This window comes from Sciurus carolinensis, chromosome 15 (genome assembly GCF_902686445.1).
Source record: "Sciurus carolinensis chromosome 15, mSciCar1.2, whole genome shotgun sequence".
Taxonomy (NCBI): Eukaryota; Metazoa; Chordata; class Mammalia; order Rodentia; family Sciuridae; genus Sciurus; species Sciurus carolinensis.
The window spans coordinates 28,103,544-28,130,650 of NC_062227.1; the positions used below are offsets into that span (position 1 = coordinate 28,103,544).

Below are 27,107 nucleotides of genomic sequence, written 5' to 3' on the forward strand. Positions count from 1 at the left end.
TTTGATAGATACCAGTGATCTGTATTCAGTCAATATAATTATTTGTCAGAACACAGGTCAGCATATATTATCTGAATAATGAATTTGTATATTATTACTATCAATAATGGCTGACATTTACTGGGTCTTCATTCTGTGGCAGTCACTAGGCTAAATGCTTTATCTGCATTGGAACATTTAATTTTCATAGCAATCCTATAACTTGAATACTATAATCCCATTTTGTAGAGAAAGAAACTGTGACTCGGAAAAAAGAAGTTGCTTGAGGTTATGGGGCCTGGAATCTGGACCTGATTAGAGTTCACAGTGCAGGCTCTACCAGCTCCACCTAGTCTTTAGCCACTGACTGAAAAACAGAATTTCTTGTTAGTTAGACTGATCCTTCTCTGAGCTTAGGAAAGACGAAACATTGAGTTTCTTCACAAAAGGCTTCAGTTAATGCGCAGGGAATCAAATATGCAGACCAGAGCTCTGACTTACTTTGTAAATTTTCCTGAAATGAGAGAAACAGTGACTGCATCGTGAGACCAAAACTGCCACCATGCACGACCCATTTCTTGTTTTGCCTCCAGTTAGCCTCAAATTCCTCCTTCCACTTTGCCTCTTTTAAATGTATTGTACACGTGTTATTATTAACAGCACACCCAGAATCGTATCTTGGCATTAAAATTCCATGAAGTCCATTCTGAGAATCGGATTACTACACCTATTTTTAGCTCTCAACACAAACCACTCTTTCCACTATACTTTCAGATATCCAGGGTTACGGTGATATTGAACATAGCTCTTATAGTCAAATAAAAATCCCATGTTTGGTTTAATCAGACCAGACCATTGGCTGTATTAATGTAATCGCATTAGGAAGGCAGCTACCTGCCTGTGCCTCTCCGCCTCTGGGTTTGGGACTACCCTCCCCATTTGCTGCTATATTTATCTGCCTTCTTGGCCATAAAAGGCTGGCTGTGGGGCCCTGACATTCTGCTGCCTGACCACATGCATTATTTTTGAACCGGCCCCCAGGGTCCTGTCTGTAGCCCTGCCTCTTAACTTTTTCTTGGATTCAACCTAGGTGGGGTTTTCATTCTCTCATCCAGCTCCTCGGCCACATCGAAATATTTCCACCTACCACCCTTACTCCTTTGGAAACTGGTAAGTGTGACAGCGAGGCAGAGAGAACGCACTTGAGAGCTTATGTGCCCATCAGCACTGCAGAGTGTGAGGAATCTCTGCTCGGCTCAGCAGTTTTCTCACAGAGATGTCAGAATAGCAAAGAAATAGGAAAGTGAAACTCTGGGAACCAGAACCGCAGGGTGCCAGCTGGGCTGGCATGGCTATTTTCTCAGATCATTGTATTCTTTTTAAATTAAGCTGCCATTCCTAGAACTATAAGATCATGTTTGTCTCAGATTCAACCCTTATTACTCTTTCCAAGTTAGAGTTCAGCAGTTTGGTTGAAATCTAGAATGGATGAGGGACAGGAAATCCTGTGTTTTCTTTTCTCTGAATGCCTCCAGTACTCTCTGGTGATAAATTGGGCCAAACCGAGGCAGATGAATGTGGAGGTTACTAATTTATGATCCAGTGATTTTTGCTCTTGACAATGCAATGTATGTATATGCGCATGATGGTTCTCTTAACTTGAAAACGGTTAACGAGTATTTCAGAGGTGCATAGGTGCCCCACATAATGATCCTGAAGTTAACACCTGCTGTGAATAATTCTAATCATTTTTCAACCTGGAATGCCTACACAAAAATATCACATGAAGATTACAATTATGGAGTTTTGTATTTCTTCCTAAATTACCAAATTATTTAAACCTAAATAAAATTTAGGTTTTAAAGGAACAGAAGACAAACAAAACTATTTTTCCTGCCAACAAACTCTAGTTGTCCAGCGTTGGGGATAATCCTTGTCTACTTGATGAAGAGGAGGAAGTTATACCTTCGTTCCAGAGGTCAAGCAGTTCTGTTGACTTAATGTCAAACCCTGTTTACTTGTAATACATGTTCCAGGTGCATGGGCTAGTAAATATTTTTAAAAATAGATATACTGGGGGAAATAAAAAATAGAGTGGAAAATAGAATTGGGATAAGACTTAAAGATTTTATTTTGTGAACATTATATTATTTCAAATCATCTGGGTAGTGAATGATATCAAAATTCATCTAATAATTATTAATTATTCATGATAATCATACTGTATAGTTAAGAACAGAAAAGAGCAATCTATTTAAGGGTTGAAGCAGAGTTGCTTGCTAGTAGCTATTTTTTTCCTCTTAGGAAATGCCACGTAGACTGATATCTTCCTTGATACCTAAGATAAATATTTCTGGAGTGAAGTTTGCAGGATTTTCTTCTCTAGGGAATACATACTGACTTTTAAAATAGTTTGAATGAAAAGTATTTCTAAATATGACCTTGGTAACTTTAGAAAGATTTCCTCCTTACTTCAGATTTTTAAGAAAAACAAGTTTTGGAAAAAACGGCTTACTCCAAAGTGGATTTTTCTTATAAGATTTAAAAACAACATTTGAGAACATGCACAAAAGCATTTAAAAAACTGGAAGGGGAGACATCTGCAAAACTGATACTTCATTCTGTGTTGTCCATGTGACTGACAGGCCTCCTGACAGTGAACGGATTATTCAAGAAAGCTAATGTAACGTGAAGTCTCCCCTCCCAGTGCTAAGCAAACTCCACCTTTGACTTTCAATATAATTGTAACAAGTTCACAATGCCAACCGGCATCCTGAGGAATGACTCTCTTACTTCCTTATGTAGGAAGACTGGAAGCCTTCGTATTCCTTACAGAGCAAATACTTGTTCTGATCTACCTTTCTGAAGTGTTCATAAGATTGGACAGAGCTTGTGCATGACTTTGTCCTAACTCCAGGACTCAGTCCTAGGAGCACCTACCTTTCCATTTACAGTTGTTCTCATCTGGTTTTTTGTTTGTGTGATCTTTCAGTACCACCTATCTGCTGGTTACTCTCTAAGGCAGGTCTTCATCCTGGGCCACTTCTTGGAACTCCAAAGTCACATATCCAGTGTCCCACATAATCAACCTCCTGTTCTTCCAACTCAAACCAAGGCTTTCTTGTCCTCTCCATCTCAGTTAATAACAACCTCAGTCTTCCAAGTACCTGGCATCACCTCTCTTCACACTCTAATTCAGAACTTTCATCAGATGCTACTTCTTCAGTCTTCCAAAACTGCACAGTCTGACCCCTTGTCACACTTCCACCGCTACCACTGTCATTGCTACCCTGGATATTGCAGTGGCCTTTGTGTTTGTGTGCTAGGGCCAACAGACTGACTGCCTTACCCAACAGAGATTTCTTTTCTTATGATGCTGGAGGCTAGAAATCCAAACTGAAGGTAAGCAAGGGTCCATTTTCTCTGAGACCCCTCCTGGGCTTGTAGATTGCCCTCCTCTTCTCCCTGTGTTCCACATGGTCCTCCCATTTTTATATGTGCAGACATGTGTCCTAATTTTCTTTTCTTCTTAAATATTTTTTAGTTGTAAGTGGACACATTCATTCTATATATATATATATATTTTTTTTTTTTTTTTTTAAATGTGGTTCTGAGGATAGAACCCAGGACCCCAGCATGCTAGGCGAGTGCTTCACCACTGAGCCACAACCCCATCCCTGATTTCCTTTTCTTACAGGGACACCAAGAGTCATTCTCTGCTCAGAGCCTTCCAATGGCTTCTTAGTCTTTCAGAATAAAAGACAAAGTCCTTACTGTCGCCTTTAGTACCCTACACTATGCCCTTCCCCCTGTGTGCCCCTCATCTCTCAGACACCATCTATGCCTCTCCCTCCTCCAGCATCCCCTGCAGCCTTGTGGCTGGAGCATGATAAGTGTGTCCCTTCCTCAGGACCTCTGCACTGGTATTTTATCTGGAGCACTCCTTCCCCAGATACTCTCATGTTCAGATGTCACTTTCCAGCAAAGTCATCCCTGATGAGGCTACTTAAAATTGCATCTATCCCTCTTTCCTGCTTGATTTTTCCTCTATGGTTCTTAGCACATTCTAATATACCTCATACTTATTCATGTTCGTGAATATCTACCTCTTCGAATAGAATCTACAGTTCTAACTCAGTTATCCTACTCCTTGGTATTTATCCAAAAGAACTAAAGTCAGCATACTATATAGGCACACCAATATTTATAGCAACACGATTCACAATAGCCAAGTATGGAACCAGCCCAAGTGCCAGTTAACAGATGAATAGATAAGGAAAATATGGTGTTTATATACAATGGAGTTTTATGTGGCCATAAATAAGAACAAAATTATGGCATTTGCCAGTAATGGAGGAAACTGGAGAACAGCATGCTAAGTGAAATAAACCAGACTCAGAAAGCCAAGCATCAAAATTGTTTTTCTCCCATGAAGAAGTTAGAGCAAAATAAGGAGGGGGGGGGGGTGACAGGAGGGTGAATTCCAAATAAAAGGCAGATCAGTGGAATAGATGAAGGGGATTGAAAGAGAGGACAAAGGAACGGAAAAGGGAAGAACTACAGAGTGGAATTAACCTTACGCTATGTATAGGGACAGGAATATACCACAGTGAATTCTGCTTATGTATATCTTTAAAACACCAATTAAAAACAATAAATAAATAAATGGAAGGAAGACGAGTAGAGGAAGGGAAACAGGGTGGGGGGACGTGAGGAAAAGAGGAAGTCCTGGGGACCAGAGCAGAGCAAATTAAATTCCATGCATGTGTGATTATGTCAAAATGAACCTCACTATTATGTATAACTATAATGCCCTAATAAGAACATGAAAAAAGTAATATACAGTTCTGGAGTAGGTTATTACAGCAGAGATTGTTTTTTGTTTGTTTTTGTTCACCTCTGTATTCCTTGTGCTACAATAATTCCAGGCTCATAATGGGTGCTCACTAATTATTTGTTGAATGAATACCACATGATGCTCCATCTTTACATATTCTCCCAAATGAAGCCCCCATCAGAACAAATGCCAAAAATTTTAGAAATGTGCATTACAGAGATAGCAAGGGTCAAGAAACCCTGTCAGGCCCTTCTAGATATAAAGAAAAGGGAAGTCACATGACAGGAAGGGACACACGGTTATGTGAGAGTTTACTGAGTAACCCGTTAGACTGAACCTCACATCCTTTTCCATTTACCCTCTAGAGAGGTAAGTGTATTCTTACCTCTTACCTCTTACACATCGGTTTGGATGACTTGGTCTGTGGACTTTGTTCCTTAAAAACTCACTCAAGAATCGCTGTCCTCTTGTAGGTCACCTACTCCCCTCAAGGACACATGATGTCTCTACCTTTTTATCAGAAGTCCCACCAGCACTATGATCTCAGCTACCGCAACAAGGACCTTCGCACCACCATGAGCCACTACCAGCAGGAGAAGAAGCGATCTGCCATCTACACCCATGGCTCCACGGCCTACAGCAGCCGATCCTCCGCTGCTCACCGCCAGGAGTCAGAGGCCATCAGTCAGGCGTCCACCTCCTCCTACCAGCAGCAGGCCTCGCAGGCCTACAGCCTGGGAGCCTCACAGTCCTCCCTCGGGTCCGAAGTCAGCCGGAAGGCCGCCTCAGCCTACCAGTACGGCTACTCCCACGGGTATGTCTTGAGCAGCCTTCCGACCGCAGGGAGAGGCCTGTGCCCCATGAATCCTCCCAAATCACTTTCCCTTTTTCCTTAAACATAGCGACCCTCCTTTTAAACCAGGTGTGGAGAAAGAATAGGTTTGGGGAGATCTGAGACCCCTGTCTACACCCCATTTCCCATTTTGTCTCTTTGAGATTCATGAAGAGGTTGATAGTTCTCTTGGACAGTCTTGCTGGAGTTTCCAACTGTGATATTTCTAGAAGCAGGGAAATTTTGCCACAGGTTACTTTAGCAGCAGTAGAGCCAGGAAATATCATTTCAACACTCACAGCAGGTTTCCTGGCTCTCAAAAGGTTTTTTCTTAGATGAGAAGCCAGTGTAGAAGTTAAAATTCGCAGGTCACAGAGGACTAAATTATGGCAGAGATGGATTCTGTTTTTTTCAGCCTAAGAAAGCCAATAATCAAAATCCCGAGTTATTATTTAAGCAGCAAGTATTTTCTTTAGCTGGAGCGTTTTGTTAAACAAAAAACTTGGCCTTATCTCAGTCAGCCTAAAAACAATAGAAACAGACCTGTATAGTAACAAAAGTAAATTTATTGATCCCACGACTTGAGAGACTACAGACAAGAACAAAGAGTTGTTTTAGAAATTTAGGGAAAGTGGAGTGTAGATGCAGATCTGGTTTGCTGGGCAACCCCAAGATCTCATTTCTTTGGAAACAATTAGGTTAAGATCAATGTGAGCTGTTGTACCCAGAAACCTTTAGTTGGAGCGCTTTACCTGGGCGGAGAGCAGAGGCTGATTTTCTGGGTCAACAAGCCAACCAAGATCCTTTGGGCAAGAGTGAAATGCTTCATTCTTACTCATGTAATCTTAAACAACAGACTCACCAATAGTCTTTGATAGCAGAGGAGAAAGTTCCACAGTGCATCTACAGTCACTCAGAGGAAGAGGTTACCATGACACTATGCTACAGCAGCAGCCCTGGGAGAAATGTCCTTTCTTGTTATTTCTGCAGTTGACTTATCTGTGTCTGTTGGTCTAGCCCAATGAATGTTGGGTAGATATTGTTTGCTAAGTCCAAAAAACTTTTTATTTTTATTACTATTCAGAATAAACTATTTCCTGGGGACTGAAAAAAAAAAAAAAACTCTTGCAAGATACATGTGATTTTTAAAATTAAAAGTCTATCTTTAGCCTACAAAAAGAATTGCTGATCTCCAAAAACATAGACATTTCTGGACTATGTGGTCAATAACCACCTGCTGCCTCTAATCCTCTTCTCCAAAGCATCTGGTGTAGTGGCATTTTTTTGTTACAAATACGGTATCATTTTAAGTCTTCCAAAATTTAAGCCCATAAAATATCTGGTAAAGCAACTGGAAAAAGTGCTTATCTCTGGGCATCTCAAGTTTTTGAGGAAATAATAGTGATTTGTATGAGTAGACATGAAGATTTCCAAGAACAGAAATTCTTAAATTCCTGTTGGGTTTGAGTAGCACCTGATCTACAGCTGTCATTTCGTCAGTGACAGTGGCCTCCTGGGAGCGTCTGCTAGGTTCGGTAACAGAGTCAGAGTCTTCTGGGGTTTACCTGGAATGTATGATGGCAACATTCTGAAATTCCATTTAAAATGGAACCAGGATCGTTTTGCAATCTCACTTTCATAGGTCATAGTCTGCCATGGGATATTCATAAGGATCTCATGTTGGCTGCAAATATGGAAATATTGTTGCTGAGGTGAATTCATTTCTTTTAGCACTTGCTTCAGAGGAATTGCCTTCCAAAGAAAAGTTGGGAGGAATTAACACCATGTGTATGTGACAGTATCATTTTGTTCTCCTGCAAAAATGTTCCATAGATATGTTCAAGAACCTCAATTAGGAAAGCAGCTGTCTTGTAATGGCGGAGGATTTACATCTTCAATATCCATTTCCTGCACTGTCGGTGCTGGGTCTATAGAAGATGGATATTTTTGTTATCATGCAATTGTTAGCATAACTTTTTATGTAGTTATTTCATTTCCCCAATGTGGAAGATTCTGCAGAATTTTGTAAATTGTGTGTTTTATATTTCCTTTCTTTTTGTACTAGAGATTGAACTAGAGATTAACCACTGAGCTACCTACCCAGTCATTTTCATTTTTTATTTTGAGGGTCTTGCTAAGTTGCTTAGGACCTCACTAAATTGTTGAGGCTGTTCTTGAACTTACAATCCTCCTACTACAGCCTCCCAAACTGTGGGATTACAGGCCTGAGCCACCACACCTGGCTTGAACTTGCATTTTTAAGTGATCCTTATTTCTTCAGCTCTACTGTTAGATTTTATGTTTAAATTATTTTAATTTTATATGTCCTTTATTTAACCACATGTGTAATATTCATATTTTTTCATAATCTGATGTATTACATAAAGGATTGAAAATATTCAGAAATCATTTGCTCTATATTAGATATAAAGAGTCTTAGATAGAAAATTTTCTATAAGAAATGGAATTGTAATCATTTTCTATGTTGTATCTTACTCCTTCCTACTATGTGTATATTTACATAGGTAGGTGGGTATTCATTAATGGCGTGCTGTGTTTGAACAACTCGATTTTCTTCATGTTGAGCTAGAAATGAGTAAGGGACGCTGCACAAGCCAGTGATATCTTTTTCCCTTTGTATCATGCAACGTAAAAGGCCAACCTAATCCTGGAGGTATTTTTGTCTTTCTTTTTTTAGGCATCAAACTAACAGGTGCAGGTAATATTCTTTGAAGACTTTGAAGTCTTCATAATTCCTTTCAGTTGTATTTAAGCTTGTTCAAATGAAATGATTTTTTTTTTCCTGCTAAATGAAATATCCCTTTGGCTTGTGAAGAGTGCTGTTGATTAAGTCCCCTGGAGCTGGAAATGCACCTCTGTGGAGTGGATGTAAGCATAGCCTTGGTCTATTTTTAGCCTCTGCTTTGTAGTTAGATGCCCAGTGTTAAAGTGGAAACTATGGAGATTTACAAGCGCTCAGGGCTTGGATGACCTTAGTGAGTCTTAGGAACAATGACTTACTCAGTGTCAATGTGGTTGTAGAACAGATTGGTTCCTGACTACGTTCTGATCCACGGGTTATAAAATAAATTATGGAAGGCTCACTCTGTCTTTTTTCTTGATCATAGAGGGGGAAAATCTATGGTAAAGAAAGCACAAAATCTCTAAGAATGGCAAGATTATTATTTTATAATCAACAAATAATAATCAACAAATGTTATCAGAGGTTGAAGGAGCAATGATATTCATGACCACTTTTCACCATTAGGCAAGGCTACTTAATCTCTGCCCATGAATGGATTTCAATAGAGTGTTGGACGGTCTGAATTTAGGTGCAAAATTATGTGTGGATGAGAATTTTTCTGGAGAGAGGAATTGTCACTTTCATTGCATTCTTAGAAAATTCCATGACCTGACAAGGCTTAGAGCTACTGCTATAAGAAGTCTGCATATAAATTACAGACAGCCCAATGTGTGACCTGAAGACCACTTTCCTAATGCCAGTAGTATGAGGACCTAGGATAAAACAGACAGATGTTCATAGAGAATGTGGCATGGTAGAAGCAAGGTACCTTCCATTCTTATGAGTAAGCTGGATCAGATATTAAGAGGGAAATCATTAAAGGAATATTTTGTTGTACTTAATAAATAGGAATGAATTTTTAAAAGCAGAGAACAACACCACAGAGTTGGGAAGATTTGGAGTTACCCTCAACACTCCACGGTAATGGTAGACATTTAATTCTCTCATTCTAAACAGATTAAAATTCAGCCCATATGATGCAATTTGGCATTTTCATCCTTTTCGCTGAGTCTTTACAGCAATTCAGAGAAGGAGAAATTATCATCCTCATTTAACAAATGAGAAAATTGGAGATTAAATGACTTTTCTTCATTATGTAGGAAGTAACAGATTACTAATCTGAACCCCATTTTACCCAAGTGCCTGCCCTTTCCACAGGTACCTGATGCCAATTATAGTCAGCAGCTACCTCTGACCACTCTGCCACCAGACTTTTTTCCCTCTTCTTTCTCCCTTCCTCTCTTCCTTCCTTCCTCCCTCCCTCTTACTCTCCCTCTCCCCTCCTTCCTTTCTTTCTTTCTTTCTTTCTTTCTTTCTTTCTTTCTCTTTCTTTCTTTCTTTCTTTCTTTCTTTCTTTCTTTCTTTTTCTCTCTCTCTTTCTCCCTCTCTCTTTCTTTCTCTTTCTCTCTTTCTCCCTCTCTCTCTCTCTCTCTCTCTCTCTCTCTCTCTCTCTCTTTCCTTCCTTCCTTCCTTCCTTCCTTCCTTCCTTCCTTCCATTTATTGCCCAGGCTGGTCCTGAACTCCTAGTTCAAGTGATTCTCCTGCTTTTGCTTCCAGGTAGCTGGGACTCTAAGTGTGCACCACTACATCCAGCTACCAGATTTTTTCTGTAAGCATCAATATACAGTTTTGTATGGTGCTTCCTTGTATATGGCCCTTTTGTAGAAAGCCATCGAGCACTGACAGAACCAAGATTTAGAGCAAGGAACAATAGGTGAAAGGACACAAATGCCAAAAAAGAACATCCGAGGGGCATTTATAAATGCCAAACCTGGGCCTTTATAGACTCTAACTCACCATTTAGAATCAGTGAGCAGATGTACAAGGGACTCTACACAAAACCAGTTTGGGGATGAGAACACCAAGGCTTGAGTGACCTTCCCAGGGCTCCCTAACTTGAAATCAGGCTCTTCGCCAACACTCGTGTTACACTGAGCAATTCCCACTGTGTGTTGCCTCTTTTGAAACTACTGGAGTTTGCAAAGACTATGCTACCATTCAAATTTGTTCTAATTCAGACAAATTTCCACTAAACACAACAGAGCCCAAGGGGGATCTGAAAACTTTTTCCATGTCCCACCTCAGTATGGTTTCAAAAGGTTACCAAAGAAACCTGGTGTGGACATTTTTGTATCCTGACCTCAGCTATTAACATTAGCATTGATTTTCTGCGTATCCATTTTCAGACATTATAACTTAATGGGATGTGGACGGTCTTTGGGGTCAGATAGGACTATGCTTACTTGCATTGAGGCTTATGACTTTAGATAAGCTAGTTAACCTCTCAATTTCTTTATCTATAAAATGAGGGAAATGCTTGTCCTTTGTGTTGTGATTAAAAGAGATAATCATGTAAGATGCTTAGTGTAGTGGCTGGCTCCCTGGGAATACTCAGTAAGGTTGAGGCATTATTCATTCATTCATTCAATAAATATTTACCAAGTGCCTCCTGGATGCTAAGCTCTGCTCTAAGTGACTGGGATAAATCACAAAATACTTTAGATTGCACTGAAGTGAATTGTATCTGAGGTGAGTGGGTAATAAATGTTATGTAAGCAGTGAAAACAGAGTGGGACAAGAGCAACTGTGTGGAGGGAGAGTGCAGCTTGGCATTTCAAATTGGGGTGGTCAGCCTTACAGAGAAGGTGATGTCTGAGCAAAGCTATGAAGTATCTCAGGGAGTAGCCAGAAGTTTGGAAAGGCACCCAGGCATCAGGAACAGCCACTGCAAGACCTTACAGTAAGGAGTGGCCTTGTGGTCAGCATGCGGGAAGCGGGGAGTGATGGACAGAGTAGATAGAGATGATATAGTAAGGTGCCAGATGGGGCAAGACAATCATACAGGGCCTTGTGGGCCACTGTAATGATTTTCTTTTTGGGTGGCGGGTACTGGGAATTGAAGCCAGGGACACTTTACCTCTGAGCCTCATCCCCCAAATTTTCTTTTTCTTTTTCTTTTTTTCTCTTCCTTTCTTTCTTTCTCTTTCTTGTTCCTTTTCTTTTCTTTTTTTTCTTTTTTTGAGATCAGGGTCTAAGTTGCTGAGGCTAACCTCCTTAAACTTGTGAACATCCAGCCTCAGCCTCCCAAACCACTAGGATTGTAGGTGTGGGCTCCCTGCCTGACTAAGAGTTTTTATTCTGAGTTCAAGGGGAGAGCCGTGACAGAGCTTTGAGCAGGGAAGTGACATGACCCATTCAATTGTCAAGTTATAATAGGATCACTGTGGCCCATGTAGGGAAAATACACTGTCAAGGTAGACACAGAAGCAAGCCACCAAATTAGGAGGCTACTGCTGTGGCCCAGCCACAGCCAGATGTTCAGTGAGAGAGAACGTGGTGAGCAGTGGCCAGATTTTTGGATGTATTAGTTACTGCTGAATTCTTCATTCCATCGGATGTCTCACAGAGCTCCTTAGTATCCAGTGAAACCATTCCTCATTGTCCATTCGCAAAGGCTCTACATCATGCTTAAGGAATTCGTTATTCCATTGTTGGTGTGTTTCTGGTATTTAGTAAGAAAACCACCCTGAAATAGCCATAGTTATATGGAGAGTCAGGTCCATCTGTAGATTGAAGTGGCTGAATCTGAATTATAAAAAATAAATATTGAATCAATAGGCTGTAATGGGAATGAAAGTTGCTTGGAAAGTTATCGCTATACCAAGGTTTGTATTTGCTGTGGTTTAGATGTGGTTTGTTCCCTCCAAAACTCATGTTGAAATCTGGTTGCCAATGTAATAGTGTTGAGAAGTGGTGGGATCTTTAAGAGATGTTTGGGACACAAGGGTTTGCCTTCATGAAGGAATTGGAAGCCCCAATTATGTTTCTTGAGAACAAATTGTTACAAATCAAGGGTATCCCTCCTGTTTTGTCCTTTTGCATTCACCCATTTGCCCTTCCACTTTTCCACCTTGTTATGACACAACACAAGGTACTTGTTAGATGTGGCTACTTGATGGTGAACTTCCAGTCTTCGGAACTGTGAGCTAAATAAATGTTTTTTCTTTATAAATTTCCCAATCTGCAGTGTTTTGTTATAGCAACAGAAATGAACTAAATTGCTATTCTTACTTTTTTCCCTCTAGAAATGTTCTTATAACCTTGTGTCTAAATAAAATTTTAATAATTACATATCAGGAAAACCATAGTTTTGGATAACAAAAATCAATAAAACATTCTGAAGTCCTTTTAAGTATTCTTGTTCTTAAGTACCATAAAATGATATTACATTCTATATAGTAGAAGGTCAGAGAAAAATCTAACAAAAAGCAGAAAAGCCAGAGTTCTTTTAAAGGTAATTGAGTTATGTTCTGGATCTCACAAACAAATCCTAAATCCAAGAGTATTATTCCTCACCAAGTATCAATCTCCCTCTTCTGTTCTCACTGCTATAAACCATGGCTTGTTTGTGGAAAGAAATAGGAGTCTCACTCCTGGTAATACCAGTTTCATATAATTAGTCATTTATGGATCTGTAGAACTATGGATGTCAAAGCAAGAAAGGACCAAAAGTTCATCTAATTTTCAAGTCCCTCCTTTCCACAGATAGGAAATTGAGGCCCAAGAAGAACTGATTCATTCTCTGCTTCCTGTGCTCTATTCCACATTGAAATACTATTTGTAAACTTCTGTTGCAAATTAAATTAAGTTTAGATGATATAAGCTACTTCCAGAATGGCATTCATCTTCCCTAGGTAGGTAAATTATGCTGGAGAAGGAAGGCAAGTCTTTTCATAGAGAGGGAATACAGCAAGTCAGCCAAAGGCAGAGGAAGGGCAAAGGGGTTACTTCCCTGTGCTCAGAGGTGAAATGTTAGCTCTGTCCCTTCAGGGCCTTCACCTCCATAAAGTCAGCACCTTCTTGCTGACCAGACAGTGGGGTGTAACTGAACCTCCCCACGGAGATCTCTGGACTTTGGAAACCCAAGAGAGCTTCTGCAACTGACTTGACCTTTTCCACGGAAGTCTTTCTTGATGATGTGAGAAATCAGGAACACCTCAAATGAGTAAGGTAACGTTCACACAGTATCTAGTCAACCAAAGTAGCCATCTCCAATGTGGGGACTTTTATAAACCCAGGACAATTCAGTCCACAAAGAGACAGACTTGGACTCCATAAGACATCTCTTACAACTGTTATCAAGTGTCCTGCATAACATAATGTCTAGGAAATATAAACTCTGTCACTCCTGCTTTAAAAAGTGAGTCATAATCTAATCTGCTTAAATTAACTTCTGAAAATAGTCACAAATGCATAAAATAGTATGTGTGTATATACGTATATACACACAAATATAAGAACTGTAAAATATTTAAGTCTATAAGCTTCATATAATTAGCAATTTATGGAGCTATCCTTTCTAGAACTCATGACTGCTCTACATTCATGCTGGGATATGGGTTAGGCCCTGTGGTATTTGCTTTTAGATCATGGTTATACATCAACTATATAAAGTTACCAAAAAAGAGAATAAAATGTTACCTGTTAGTGGAGATGTAATTCATGGGGAAAAATAAAAAATAAATAGAAGGAGGAAATGTAGTTATAGTTCTATTTAATAGTTTTTTAAAAAATTAAAAGTGAGATGTTTCTATTGCCAAGAGCGTGAAATGGAGAGGAACAGGGAGTGGGGGGAGAAGGATAAGGCTAGTTGTGCAAATAAATAAAAAGTGATTAAATAAAGTTGAAGCCAAAGGGATGGTTATTTTGACACTACATATCAGTGAGTTCCAAGGTCGACATTGATCTAATTAATGTTCATATCTTATAAAAAACCTTTTCTGCAAACCATATTAGAAAAAAAGAGGACTAATTAGAACAAATTTTAAAAATTACTAACACAAAAATAAAAAAAAGGAAAAGGAAAAGGGCTCTTTTCAGCCCCCCACTTGTCCACTAACTTTGATGTACTGCTGAAACTTTCATAAGTGTCAAGATTGGGAAGAAGAGGATCGAAAGGTCAGTCAAAGTGTTGACGTCAGTGGTCCACATATCAAAGCAGAAGCACAAAAGAAAGCTGCTCTAGATCAACGGAAGTAGAATCAAAATAATCTTTTCACACAGTCCGAGGAAACTATTATCCGGAAAGTTTTGCAAAAGGAAAATGTGGCCAATAGAAAAGTAGAAAGGAGAAGAGATTGAAAATTCCAGTGACTCTCTATGGGGTCCTGGAGATGAAAGAGATGGAACTTCAGATACCAGCCACCCTATGGAGGGATGGCCGTGGGGAGCAAAGAGCCAGGAAGAAGCTGGTCCATAGTTCATTAAAACCACTGCCTTTCTGTCTTTTGGTATTTGACTGAGCATTTATATGTAGGCAAGATGTATTACATATGTATTATGTATTAGGCTGTAAATATATGTATATAGATCTATATGCATATCTTTACATATATATGTAAACATACAGCTTTTTATATATATTTTTATTTGTTCTAATTAGTTACACATGACCATAGAATGCATTTTGACACATCATACATAAATGAAGTATAACTTCTCATTTGTCTGATTGTACATGATGTAGAGCTATACAGGTCATGTAATCCTATATGCACATAGGATAATAATGTACGATTCATTCTATTATCATTCCTATCCCCTATCCCCCCTGCCCTCCCTTCTCTCCCCTCTGTGTAGTCCAAAATACCCCTATTCTGCACCCACCTCATTGTGAATGAGCATCCACATATCTGAGAAAACATTCGGCCTTTGGTTCTTTGGGATTGGCTTATTTCACTTAGCATAATGTTCTCCAGGACCATCCATTTACGGGCAAATGTTATAATTTCATTCTTCTTTAAGGCTGAACAATATTCCATTGTGTATATATACCACAATTTCTTTATCCATTCATCTGTTGAAGGGCATCTAGGTTGGTTCCATAGTTCAGCTGTTGTGAATTGAGCTACACTAAACATTAATATGGCTGTGTCACTGAAGTATGCTGAATTTAAGTCCTTTGAGTATAAACCTGTGAGTAGGATGACTTAGTCAAATGGTAGTTCCATTCCAAGTTTTCTGAGGAATTTCCATATTGCTTTCTATAGTGGTTGCACCAATTTGCAGACCCACCAGCAACATATGAGTGTACCTTTTTCCCCACATCCTCACCAACATTTATTGTTGTTTGTGTTCTTGATGATTGCCAGTCTAACGAGTGAGATGGAATCACAGTGTAGTTTTGATTTGCATTTCTCTAAATGCTAGAGATGTTAAATATTTTTTCATGTATTTGTTGATCAATTGTATTTCTTCTTCTGTGAAGTGTCTATTCAGTTCCTTTGCTCATTTATTGATTTGGTTATTTGGGGGTTTTTTTGGTGCTAGGTTTTTTGAGTTCTTTACATATCCTGGAGATTAGTGCTCTATCAGAGGTGCATGTGGTAAAGATTTTCTCCCATTCTGTAGGTTCTCTCTTCACATTCTTGATTGTTTCTTTTACTGTGAAGAAGCTTTTTGGTTAGATACCATCCCATTTATTGATTCTTGATTTTACTTCTTTGCTGGTCCATAGGTCATTAAAACCACTGCCTTTCTGTCTTCTGGAGTCTTTAGAAGTCTTCTTGATGAAGTTGGTTCCTTAGCCAACATGATGGAAATTGGACCTACATTTTCTTTTACTAAGTGCAGGATCTTAGATCTGATGCTTAGGTCCTTTATCCACTTTGAGTTGAGTTTTGTGCGGGGTGAGAGATAGGGCTTTAATTTCATTTTGCAACATATGAATTTCCAGTTTTCCCAGCACTATTTGTTAAATAGGCTATCTTTTTCTCCAGTGTATTTTTATGGCACCTTTGTTTAGTATGAGATAACTGTATTTATGTGGGTTTGTTTCTATATCTTCTATTCTGTTCCATTGGTCTTCATGTCTGTTTTGATGCCAGTACCATGCCATTTTTGTTACTATAGTTCTGTAGTATAATTTAAGGTCTGGTATTAGGATGCTTCCAGCTTCACTTTTCTTGCTAAGGATTGCTGTGGCTATTCCGGGTCTCTTAATTTTCCAAATGAATTTCATGACTTCCTTTTCTATTACTATGAAGAACATCATTAGAATTTTAATAGAAATTGCACTAAATCTGTATAATGCTTTTGATAGTATGACCCTTTTGGCAATGTTAATTCTGCCTATCCAAGAGCATGGGAGATCTTTCCACCTTCTAAGGTCTTCTTCAATTTCTTCTTTTAGTGTTCTGTAGTTTTCATTGTAGAGGTCTTTCACTTCTTTTGTTAGATTGATTCCCAAGTACTTTTTTTTTTGAGGCTTTTGTGAATGGGATGGTTTTCCTAATTTCTCTTTCAGTTCATTCATCAATGCATCATTGATGTATATGAACATAGTTGATTTTTAGGTGTTAATTTTATATCCTGATACTTTGCTGAATTTATTTATGAGTTCTAGAAGTTTTCTGGTGGATTTTTTTGAGTCTTCTAGATATAGAATTATGTTATGGGCAAATAGGGATAGTTTGAGTTCTTCTTTTTCTATTGGTATCTCTTTAACTTCTTTCTTTTTCCTAATCAGTCTGGCTAGGGTTTTGAGGACTAGGTTGAATAGAAGTGGTGAAAGAGGGCATCCTTGTCTTGTTCCAGTTTTTAGAGGGAATGCTTTCAATCTTCCTCCATTTAAAATGATGTTGGCCTTGGGTTAACACACATAGCTTTTACAATGTTGAGGTATGTTCCTACTATCCCTAATTTTTCTAGTGTTTTGAACATGAACAGATGCTGTATTTTGTCAAATGTCAAACTAGTGAAATCAAACTTTGTTTGCACTGTCTGCTAATCTGCCTTCCTTCCTTGTATTCTTCCATCCTGTCTTCCTTGATTGACCTAATACATTTATTCCCCTACTCTACTATGAAGCTCCTGGAAAACAAGTTTTTAATTTCTCTTTGTTGTAGTCTCTTTTGTACTGGTATAACAGAATACCATAGATCTGGTAATTTATAAACAATAGAAGTTTATTTGGCTCACAGTTCTGGGCCTTCTTGCTGCCTTGTCATCTGACAGAAAATAGCATGTGGCAAGAGAGTATGCACGTGGAAAAGAGAACAAGAGGGGATAAAGTACCTTTTATAACCAGCCCACTATTGCCCGAACCAACCCAGTTCTCTGATAATGGCATTAATCCATTCATGAAGGTAGAGCAGACTCACATCCTACTCCCATGGCCAATCATGGCATTTTGCACATTATATATTTGCACTATATAATTTTGTGTATGATATATATTTTATATATAATACTGTGCATTTTTATATTATATATTTATATTATATAAATTATATATGTTATGTGTACATATTTCTTTATATCTTCACTATTCAAATATATTTGAGTCTTCCATTCTATGATGATGGAATATTTACTTATATATCTTTCACTTACTGTAATGTTCTATAATTTTCAGTATACAAGTGTTATACTTTGTTAAAGTTATTTCAAAATATTTTATTCTTTTTGATGCTATTGTGAATCAAGTTGTCTTTTTATTTATTTATTTATTTGTTTGGTACTGGGGATTGAACTCAGGGGCACTTGACCACTGAGCCACATCCCCAGTCCTATTTTGTATTTTATTTAGAGATAGGATCTCATTATTGCAATAAGCCTCACTGTTGCTGAGGCTGGCTTTGAACTGGTGATCCTCCTGCCTCAGCCTCCTGAGCCACTGGGATTACAGGTGTGCACCACTGCACCCGGCTAGTTGTCTTAATTGTATTTTTGATTACTTATTGCTAATATACAGAAATATAATTGATTTTTGTGTTTTGATTTTGTATCCTACAACCTTGCTGGATTCATTTATTTGTGTTGGCATGTTTTGTGTAGATTCCTTAGAATTTTCTACATATAGGATTTTATCATCTGTAACCAAATGTAGATTTCCTCCTTTCTAACGTTAACTACTCAACCTGACTAGAACCTCCGACAGAATGTTGATCAGAAGTGGCAAGAGCAGATATTACTACTTGTTCCAATCTTAGAAGGAAAGAATTTTAACTTTGACTATTAAGTATGATATTTTAAGCCATAGATTTCTCATAGATGGCCTTTATTAGATTGAAGAAGTTCCATTTTGATTAGAGGATTTTTTTGTTTGTTTGTTTGTTTGTTTTTTGGCGCCACTGTTTGAACCCAGGGGCACTTAACCACTGAGCAACATCCCCAGCTCTTTTTATTTTTTATTTTGAGGCAGGGTCTCACTGAGTTGATTAGGGCTTCACTAAGTTGCTGAGGCTGCCTTTGAACTAGCAATCCTCCTGAATTGGCCTCCTGAGCTGCTGGGATTACGGGCATGTCATAGTGCTCAGCTTGTTTAGAGTTTTAACATAAAATGAGTGCTGAATTTTGTCAAATGCTTTTTTCTGCATCTATTGAGATGAGAATGTGTTTTTTTTCTTTATTCTACTAATATAATATATTAAACTAACTGACTTTCAAATACAAATCCACCTTGAATTCTTGGGATAATCTTCATTTGGCTTTATATGTTGCTAGATTCAGTTATTTAATATTTTGTGAAGGATTTTTGTGTCTGTGTTCATAGTCTGCAGTTTTATTATGTCTTTATTTGCTTTGATATCAGGTAATACTGACCTTTATAGAGTGAAGTAGATAGTGTTCCTTTTTGTATTTTAAAAAAATTAAAAGTGATTGGTATTATTTCTTCTTTAAATATTTGATAGAATATAAATTTCTAAATTTCTGTTGTACATTCTTGTTTAATTCTTCTGTTTTCAGAATACATATATTTTCAATGATCTCAGTCTTTTAAAAAATGATTAAGGGGCTGGGGAGATAGCTCAGTCGGTAGAGCGCTTGCCTTGGAAGCACAAGGCCATGGGTTCGAACCCCAGCACCCAGAAAAAAAAAAAAAAAAAAAAAGATTAAGACTGTTTTGTGAACTAGTGTATCCATTCTCTCTGAGAACATTGAAAAGAACAGTTACCCTTTTGTCACTGGGTGAAGTAATCTAGAAAGTTCATTGATAGTGTATTCAATTCTGTGTCTTTGCTGATTTTTGTCCAGTTGTTCCATCTATTACTGAGAGTGGAATATTGAAATTTCCAACAATTATTTTTCAACTTTCTTTTCTTCTTTCAATTCATCGTTTTTCCTTTTGTATTTTGGGGTTCTGTCAGGTACATGTGCATTTTTATTGTTATTTTTTTTTTCCTGAGGAATTGACCCTTTTATCATTAGGAAATGTCCCTCTTTGTCTCTATTATTTCTTCATTTAACTTGTATTTTGTTTGATGTTAATGTAGCTGTTCTAGCTCTTTATGAACACTCTTGGCAGAATAGATCTTTTTCATCCTTCTACTTTAATACATGTCTTTAAATTTAGAGTGTACCTTTCAGGACAGTATACAATCGATTTAATTGGATCTTTTTATTTTTTATTCAACCTGATGATTTGTGCCATTCACATTTAATAAAATTATTGATAAGGTCAGAATGTCTGCCATTTTTGTTATACCTCATATATCTCATATATATTTTGTTCCTTTGTTCCTCCTTTACTTCCCTGTTTTGTGTAAATAGATATATTTTGAAAATCAGTAATGCTTTATATACCAATAATAAGATTACTGAGAAAGAAATCAGGAAAGCAATTCCATTCACAACAGCTACAAAAAAAGAAAACACCCTATGAATAAATTTAACCAAGAAATGCATGATATCTACAATGAAAACTACAAAATGCTGATTAAAGAAATTAAAGAAGACACACAAAAATGGAAATATACTCCATGCTTATAGGTTGGAAGAATCAATATTGTCAAAATGTCCATACTACCCAATGTGATCTACAGATTCAATGTAATTTCTATCAAAACACCAATGAAATTCTTCACAGATTTAGAAAAAATACTGCTAAAATTTATACAAAACCACTAAAGACTCTGAATAGTCACAGAAACCCTAAGCAAAAAGAAAGAAAGTCAGCCAGGTGTGGTTGCACACACCTGTAATCCCAGTGGTTTGGGAGGCTGAGGCAGGAGGATGACGAGTTCAAAGCCAGCCTCAGCAATTTAGTGAGGCCCTAAGTAACTCAGTGAAACACTGTCTCTAAATAAAATATTTAAATGGGCTGGGAATATGGCTCAGTGGTTAAGTGCCACTGGATTCAAACCCCGGTACCAAAAAACAAAGTCAAAGGCATTATAATACTTCAATACGTACTATAAAATGATAAAAACAAATGCATAGACTGATGGAATGGAATAGAGAACATAGAAACAAGTTCATGTATTTACAACTGAGTGAGTTTTTTGGAAATAGAAATTTTTAGTGCACCATTTTAACTCTGTTTCTCTACTATTTCTTTTCTTAGTTAATTGTTTTAGGAATTATAATACACACATTAATTTATCACAATCTACTTAAGATTTTTACTAGCTTAATACCAGTAAGACATAAAAACTTTGCTCATTATAATAAACATATTCCCTCTCTTTCTTTGTCCTAATGTCATATATTAAAATTATGTATGTTATAAACCCAATAATGCAGTGTGACATGTATTTTAAGCAATTTTTGCCTTTAAATAATTCAAGATAAGAAAGATGTGTGCACAAATACACACACCATCTTTTGTATATACCCAATTGTTTACTTTCTAGAGGTTTTTTGTTTTTGTTTTTTTTGTTTTTTTAGTATATATTCACATTACTGTCTGGGGTCATTTCCTCTTTGCTAAAGGATTTCCTTTAGCATTTCTTATAAGGCAGACTGCTAGCAGGGAATTCTGAGTCTTTGGGAATAGCTTTACTTTGCCTTCAGTTTTGAAGGAGAGTCTTGTTGGATTTAGAATTTTTAATTGATATCTTTTTCAGCACTAAGCTATATCATGTCAGTGTCTTCTAGGAAGTATTTTTTTTTCTGTAAGACATCTGCTATAAATAGTATTGTTGTAGTATTGTTCATCTGTATGTGATGAATCATTTTATTGCTTTCAAGTTTTCTCTCTGGTTTTGGCTTTTTAAAATTTTTGTTCTAATTAGTTATACATGACAGTAGAATGCATTTGACACATCATACATAAAATGGAGCATAACTTCTCATTCTTCTGGTCGTATGTGCTGACTGTGACATTTCTCTGTATATGTATAGTTGTGCATATCCTACTCGGGTTTGTTAAGCATCTTAGAATTATAGCTTAGTATCTTTCATTCAGTGTGGGAAGTTTCAGGTATTATTTCTTCAGATCTATTTTCCTGCCCTTTCTTTCTCTCTTCACTGCCATGATTCATATACTGGTGTATTTGACTTTGTCCCACATGTTTTCAAGGATTTAAATTTTTTTTTTATTTTCTAGGTTGAATAATTTCTGTCTTCAAGTTCACCGATTCTGTCTTCCTCTATCTAAAATCTACTGTTGAGTCCCTCTAATAAATTTTCAAGTTACTGCTCATTTTTTTTCCACAGTGTCCAGTGGTTTGTATTTTCTAATTTCTCTTTGCTGATGTTCTCAACTTGATGAATCGTTGTTGTGATGAATTCCTTTAATGCTTTAAACATGCTTTTCTTTAGTCTTTGAATATATTTGTAATTACTGTTTTGAAGTCTTGGTCTTCTAAATCCAACATCAAGAACCACCCAGGAGCAATTTTATTTACTGCTTTTTTTCTGTTAATATGAATCACACTTTCCTATTTGATGACATGTCTCATAATTTGTTGAAAATGGGACCCATCAGATAATATCTTGTCACAATTCTGGATTCTGAATTTCCCACCAAGTGTGTTGTTGTTGGTGATGGTGGTTTTGTTTAATAACTTGCCTGAACGCATTTGTAGAATCTGTTTACCCAGCACCATATGGCTAATGATGTCTCTGCTGGGTTTCATTTTGTTTTCAAAATTCTTGTTCTGATTTTTAAGCCTGAATTCCTAGGGGTCACACTGGCCAGTCAACAAAGAGTCAGACATTGTACCTGAACATCTAAGGCAGTCAAACTTCCATGGTTGGGCGATGGATCTGTATGTGTATGAGTTTCAGAGTTCAGGTCAGGTCATTTATAAGTGACCTTAAGCCTTCTTGCCTTTCCTCTGCATCTGTGCCCAGGCTTACATCCAGCCAGTGATTTGCAGAAAACTTAGATCCTCCCCTCTTTCCCTGCACAGGTGTGAAGACTCCATGTGCTGTCTTGTTTTTCCATATCTTTCTGTTAGATTTCTGACTGATTCAATCTGCTGTCTGTCCTAACCATGACTTCAATTTCAGGCTAGCTGAGCTCCTGGTCCTCTCTTGCTTATTTGACACTTAGATTGCTACTGTTGCTGACAATTTTGCTGGAGGTTTTATTATGCTTTAGCCAGATCAAGTTAGCATCCTCTGGCAGTAAACACATCTTTTCCTGCCTTTCCCCACCTTGATAGAACTACCTTATGTACTATACTAAACTGGAGGTGGGGGATGGGAGCAGCCTAGGTATGAATGGCAAAGACTCCCACAGCTCATATGTGAAGTTCAGTCGTTTTTTTTAAAAAAAATGAATAACCACTTCTCAGTGTAGTTTATGCCTTTGATTGATTTTTCAGAGCCCTGATTGAGTTTTTGACAAATGTGTCATGACTTGTCATTGCTTTTTGAGAAGAGGAACTGTTGAGCTACTCATTCCATCATACTGGGGACCCTGCCTCTGCATTGATAATTTTAAATAATTCATCAGCTGATTCTGATGTGAAACCAGAGTTGAGAATCCCTGGGCGAGGGTATAATTACAGAAAGAAGAATCTTGATTTTATTGCATTCAGTAAGCATTTATTGAACAATGCCATCACTGGACACAGTGCTGAGGACCCAAAGATAACTGGGACCGTCCTTCTCTTTCCATAGTTCAGTCATTGGGAAAGACAAATAGAATCACCAATAAAGCAGTATAGCCATGACCTTGTAGGGATGGCAATGCTGGGTTTGAGAGCAAAGTTAGCAGAGACAATGCCCTCAAGACACCATTTTTCTGAAATGCAGTGATAGGCTGAATCTTTTCAGAATATAGCAGTCATTGGTCAGACCTAAGTATGAATAAATTTATTTTTCATGGGGACATGGGATAATTTCTCCAAATTATATTGTGATTATAAACAGAACTGTAAGAGGCCATATTTTAATTTATGTTAAGTTTAATGAGGTTTTTTTGGTTTTATTTTGTCTGGACTGTGATGATCTCAGAACCTCAATTTGTGGTTTGTGAACTTCAAATCAACGTCAGAGTCATCATGCAATGTGGCATGGTGTTATGGTCTCCTAAAAGGGGAGTCCACAAAGGCAAGCTATGGACATGTAGAAAGAAATCCTAGCACTATTTTTCTTTTTAACTGAAATAAGTCTTTAAAATTTCCTAACAATTGAATATTCCTTCAAGTGAAACTGTTTATACAATGCACATGCATAGAACTTATAAACAAACAAACAAATATATAGAGGTGGCATGCCCTCAATGTTTTTTGATTAAGAGTATTCAGTCATAACATTTGGAGACCACAGATACAGTGGAAAGAAAACTAACCTGAAAATAAGAGATGGATTCTAATTCCAGTTCAGCTACCAACTTGCTGTGTGAACACGAGCAAGTTATAGAGACTTGCTTTTTGTTTCTACATCCTTACAATGAGGGACTTGGTGTAATAAATAACTTAGAGATCTTTTCTAGCTCTGGGATTCTATGAAAGGTTTTGTTCTTGTTTTTCCTGTCAAGCATTGTTAATGAAGTTGTACAAGGAGAAGGTTATAATGTTTTCCTTTCAGTATTTGAATTAGATGCAGTTGTTAGCCTGTTTCTGAATTCCTGGAATATTTCCAGAGAGTACTTTCTGGACCTTGGCTAGAAAAGCACCATCTCTGTGGTGCTTCTGGTCATAGTGTGGTAACGTCATGCATACCAAGATATTTATTTAAAATTTGTTAACTGTAGACATATTAACAAAGGATGTGGTACAATTAGTAGCAAAGTACAAAAAGATGCACCTAGACACAATTATGGAGAGAAACATGGGGTATATACAAGTCAGTCCTTACCTATTGCTTAATTTCATGACCTTCATCATTTCAAATTCAGAAAGTTTCAAGATATAAGCAGAGTACATAAAGAACATCAAGTGTGGTTTTTTTGGTTTTTTTTTTTGTGTGTGTGTTTTTTTGCAGTACTGGGGATCGAACCCAGGGCCTCGTGCTTGCAAGGCAAGCACTCTACCAACTTATCTCCCCAGCCCTCAAGTGCAGTTTTAATAGGTATAAAATCTACATAGATCAAAACATATCAAGTCTAGTCTCTAGAGGGTTACTTTTAATATTTAGACACAACTAAAAGCTTTACCAAGGATTTAACAAAACCTTATTTAGGTTCAAAGAAACTCAAAATCTACTGTTTTACTTAACTCTCCTGAAAATATTTTCAACTTTAAAATTCAGTAGTGTAAAATGTAGGACTGGAGTGTTCATGGATCATGACAAAATAGACTATTCATGGTCTTTCCTCAAATGATTACAAAGTTCTTTAAAATTTGTATTTCTCTAATTAATTTTGCTTGCTAACTTAGCATTATTAAATTATCTATTCGTGTGATATTTTAACATTTAATTCTTCACTCACCTTTATTATTAGAAATCAAAAGCTGAAGAAACTTTAGAGAGCATAACAAAGGTGGAGATCTTTGTATTTTCTAAATAATACTGTGTAAAACCTAACATCATAATACTTTTTATGAAGTCTTTTGTCCAGATAAATTATGAAATGGAAGCTAATGATAGTGCCATGAATCTTCAGCATAAAATTTAACTATTAAAAAATAAGTTGTGATTGATCAAATGATGCATTGTGTATGAATGAATATGACATAATGAATTCCAATATTATGTCTAATTATAATGCACCAATAAAAATTAGTTGCTGAGATTTTCCTATGATATGGAATAATCACATTCTGGGTGTGTTCTTTGTAGTAAATTCATCATTTTAAATATCTGTCTTATGCACAAGGCCCTGAGTTCAATTCCCAGCACCGAAAAAAAAAAAAAAAAAAAAAAGATGTCTTAAAGAAATGACAGAAAAAGAAACAACATACTGAAAAGAATGACAAATCATAGCTATCTTGATGTAAACAAACACTGAAAAATAAGGTTGTAGAATATGACTATAGACACTAGAATAGAAATACAGAAAATAGAGCAAAACCCAGCAAAATAGAAGTTAGAAAATTCAACTGTTCTAGCAATAGGAAAAGCAGTGAGACACTTGAGCTCATAATTAATTTTATTTTATATAGTAATAGAATAAATGAGCAGAGGAAAATATCACTTTAAACTTGGATCTGCATAAGCACAGCCTGTACTTTGTGACCTGCTGAGGGTATAGGATGCAGTCATTCTGCTGTTGCCTGGAACAACCAGCCAGGAACAAATTTCACTCTGGCTTCCAATTGGTAACCAATCCACAAGCTTAACTTCAAGGCTCTAACCTTTAGTTTTAATGCTGATCATGGAAAAAGAACTAGATATTCTCCTCTGGGGGAAGTGGGAAGATAATGGGAATTTCCACGTGACCATTCCAGAGACTCAGAGACACTAGCCCACCTGCACCCCCAGGCCTGGAACCACCATGTCCTCTGCAATTCTTTGCTGGCCTCAGAGCTCTGTATAGCACTATTTGGTTTTTAGCATTATTATTTACCCATTTTGTACTATGTATATGTTGGGCCTGTCTTCTGTTTTTGATTTAGGTAATCCCTTCACTTAACCAAATGATTTTCAAAGATTGGGAAATGACCATGGCTTGACTGGTTTGTTTCAACTGGGTAGCTTGGGTTTTCCCATGCCATCTTGCTCATGTGCTTCATCTTCTTTTCAGGTATTCACCAGGCCAGGAGTTGTTATTATTATTATTATTATTATTATTATTATTATTGCCAATGTTTTAGAATAGTTTCAACTTGACAGAAAAATTACAAGCACAAAACAGAGTTTCTGCACAACCTCCTGTTGTTAACATCCTTCCTTACCACATGCACTGGGACTTTTGACCCAGTCCACAGATTGACTCCAGGGTGTCCATGAACTCCTCAAATTTATGACCAATCTTATGGTTGTATGCAAATGTATTTCATTTCATTCAGGAACTGCACATATTAGGACAATACTTTTTGTCTGGTCAATCCTTTTTCTCCACCATCTCTGCTCTCATGTCACCTCCCTAGGAAAGGCGTTGGCTTGTTAGGACACTGACTACCTCCCTGTGCACATTTGCACCCTTGTGTATGGGCACACAGAACCAACCAAAGGGTTCTTTATCACACCCCTGTAATTCTCTGAGTTATTTGATGTCACATGTTCATTTTTGCATCATGTTTTAACTCCTTTGTTTGATGAACCCAGAGTTCCTTCAACCACAGGAGTCAGCCTGCAGGATGCACATGAAGGTTTCAAAGTGTGAGCCTAGAGTCCTGCATCAGAATCACCTGGGATCTCCATCCAGAAAAGCATGCATTTTTAAGAGTCCTTTGAAAGCATTTGAGTGCAAAATTGCATCAAAACCATTTATATAAGCCAGACACAGTGGCAACACCTGTGATCCCAGCAGCTAGGGAGGCTGAGGTAGAAGGATTGTGTGTTCAAAGCCAGCTTCAACAAATTAATGAGGCCCT

General features: G+C 37.4%; 1 protein-coding gene across 1 annotated transcript in view; it reads left to right on the top strand.

Moving 5' to 3' along the window:
* The first annotated feature begins 984 nt into the window (after positions 1–984).
* Myom1 (myomesin 1) overlaps positions 985–27,107 on the top strand; it is a 132,110-nt gene continuing 105,987 nt past the window's right edge. The window contains exons 1-2 of the mRNA XM_047525880.1: positions 985–1,149; positions 5,290–5,630. Coding sequence (XP_047381836.1) covers positions 5,314–5,630 — 317 coding nt within the window. The 5' untranslated portion in view covers positions 985–1,149; positions 5,290–5,313. The remainder of the gene's footprint in view (positions 1,150–5,289; positions 5,631–27,107) is intronic.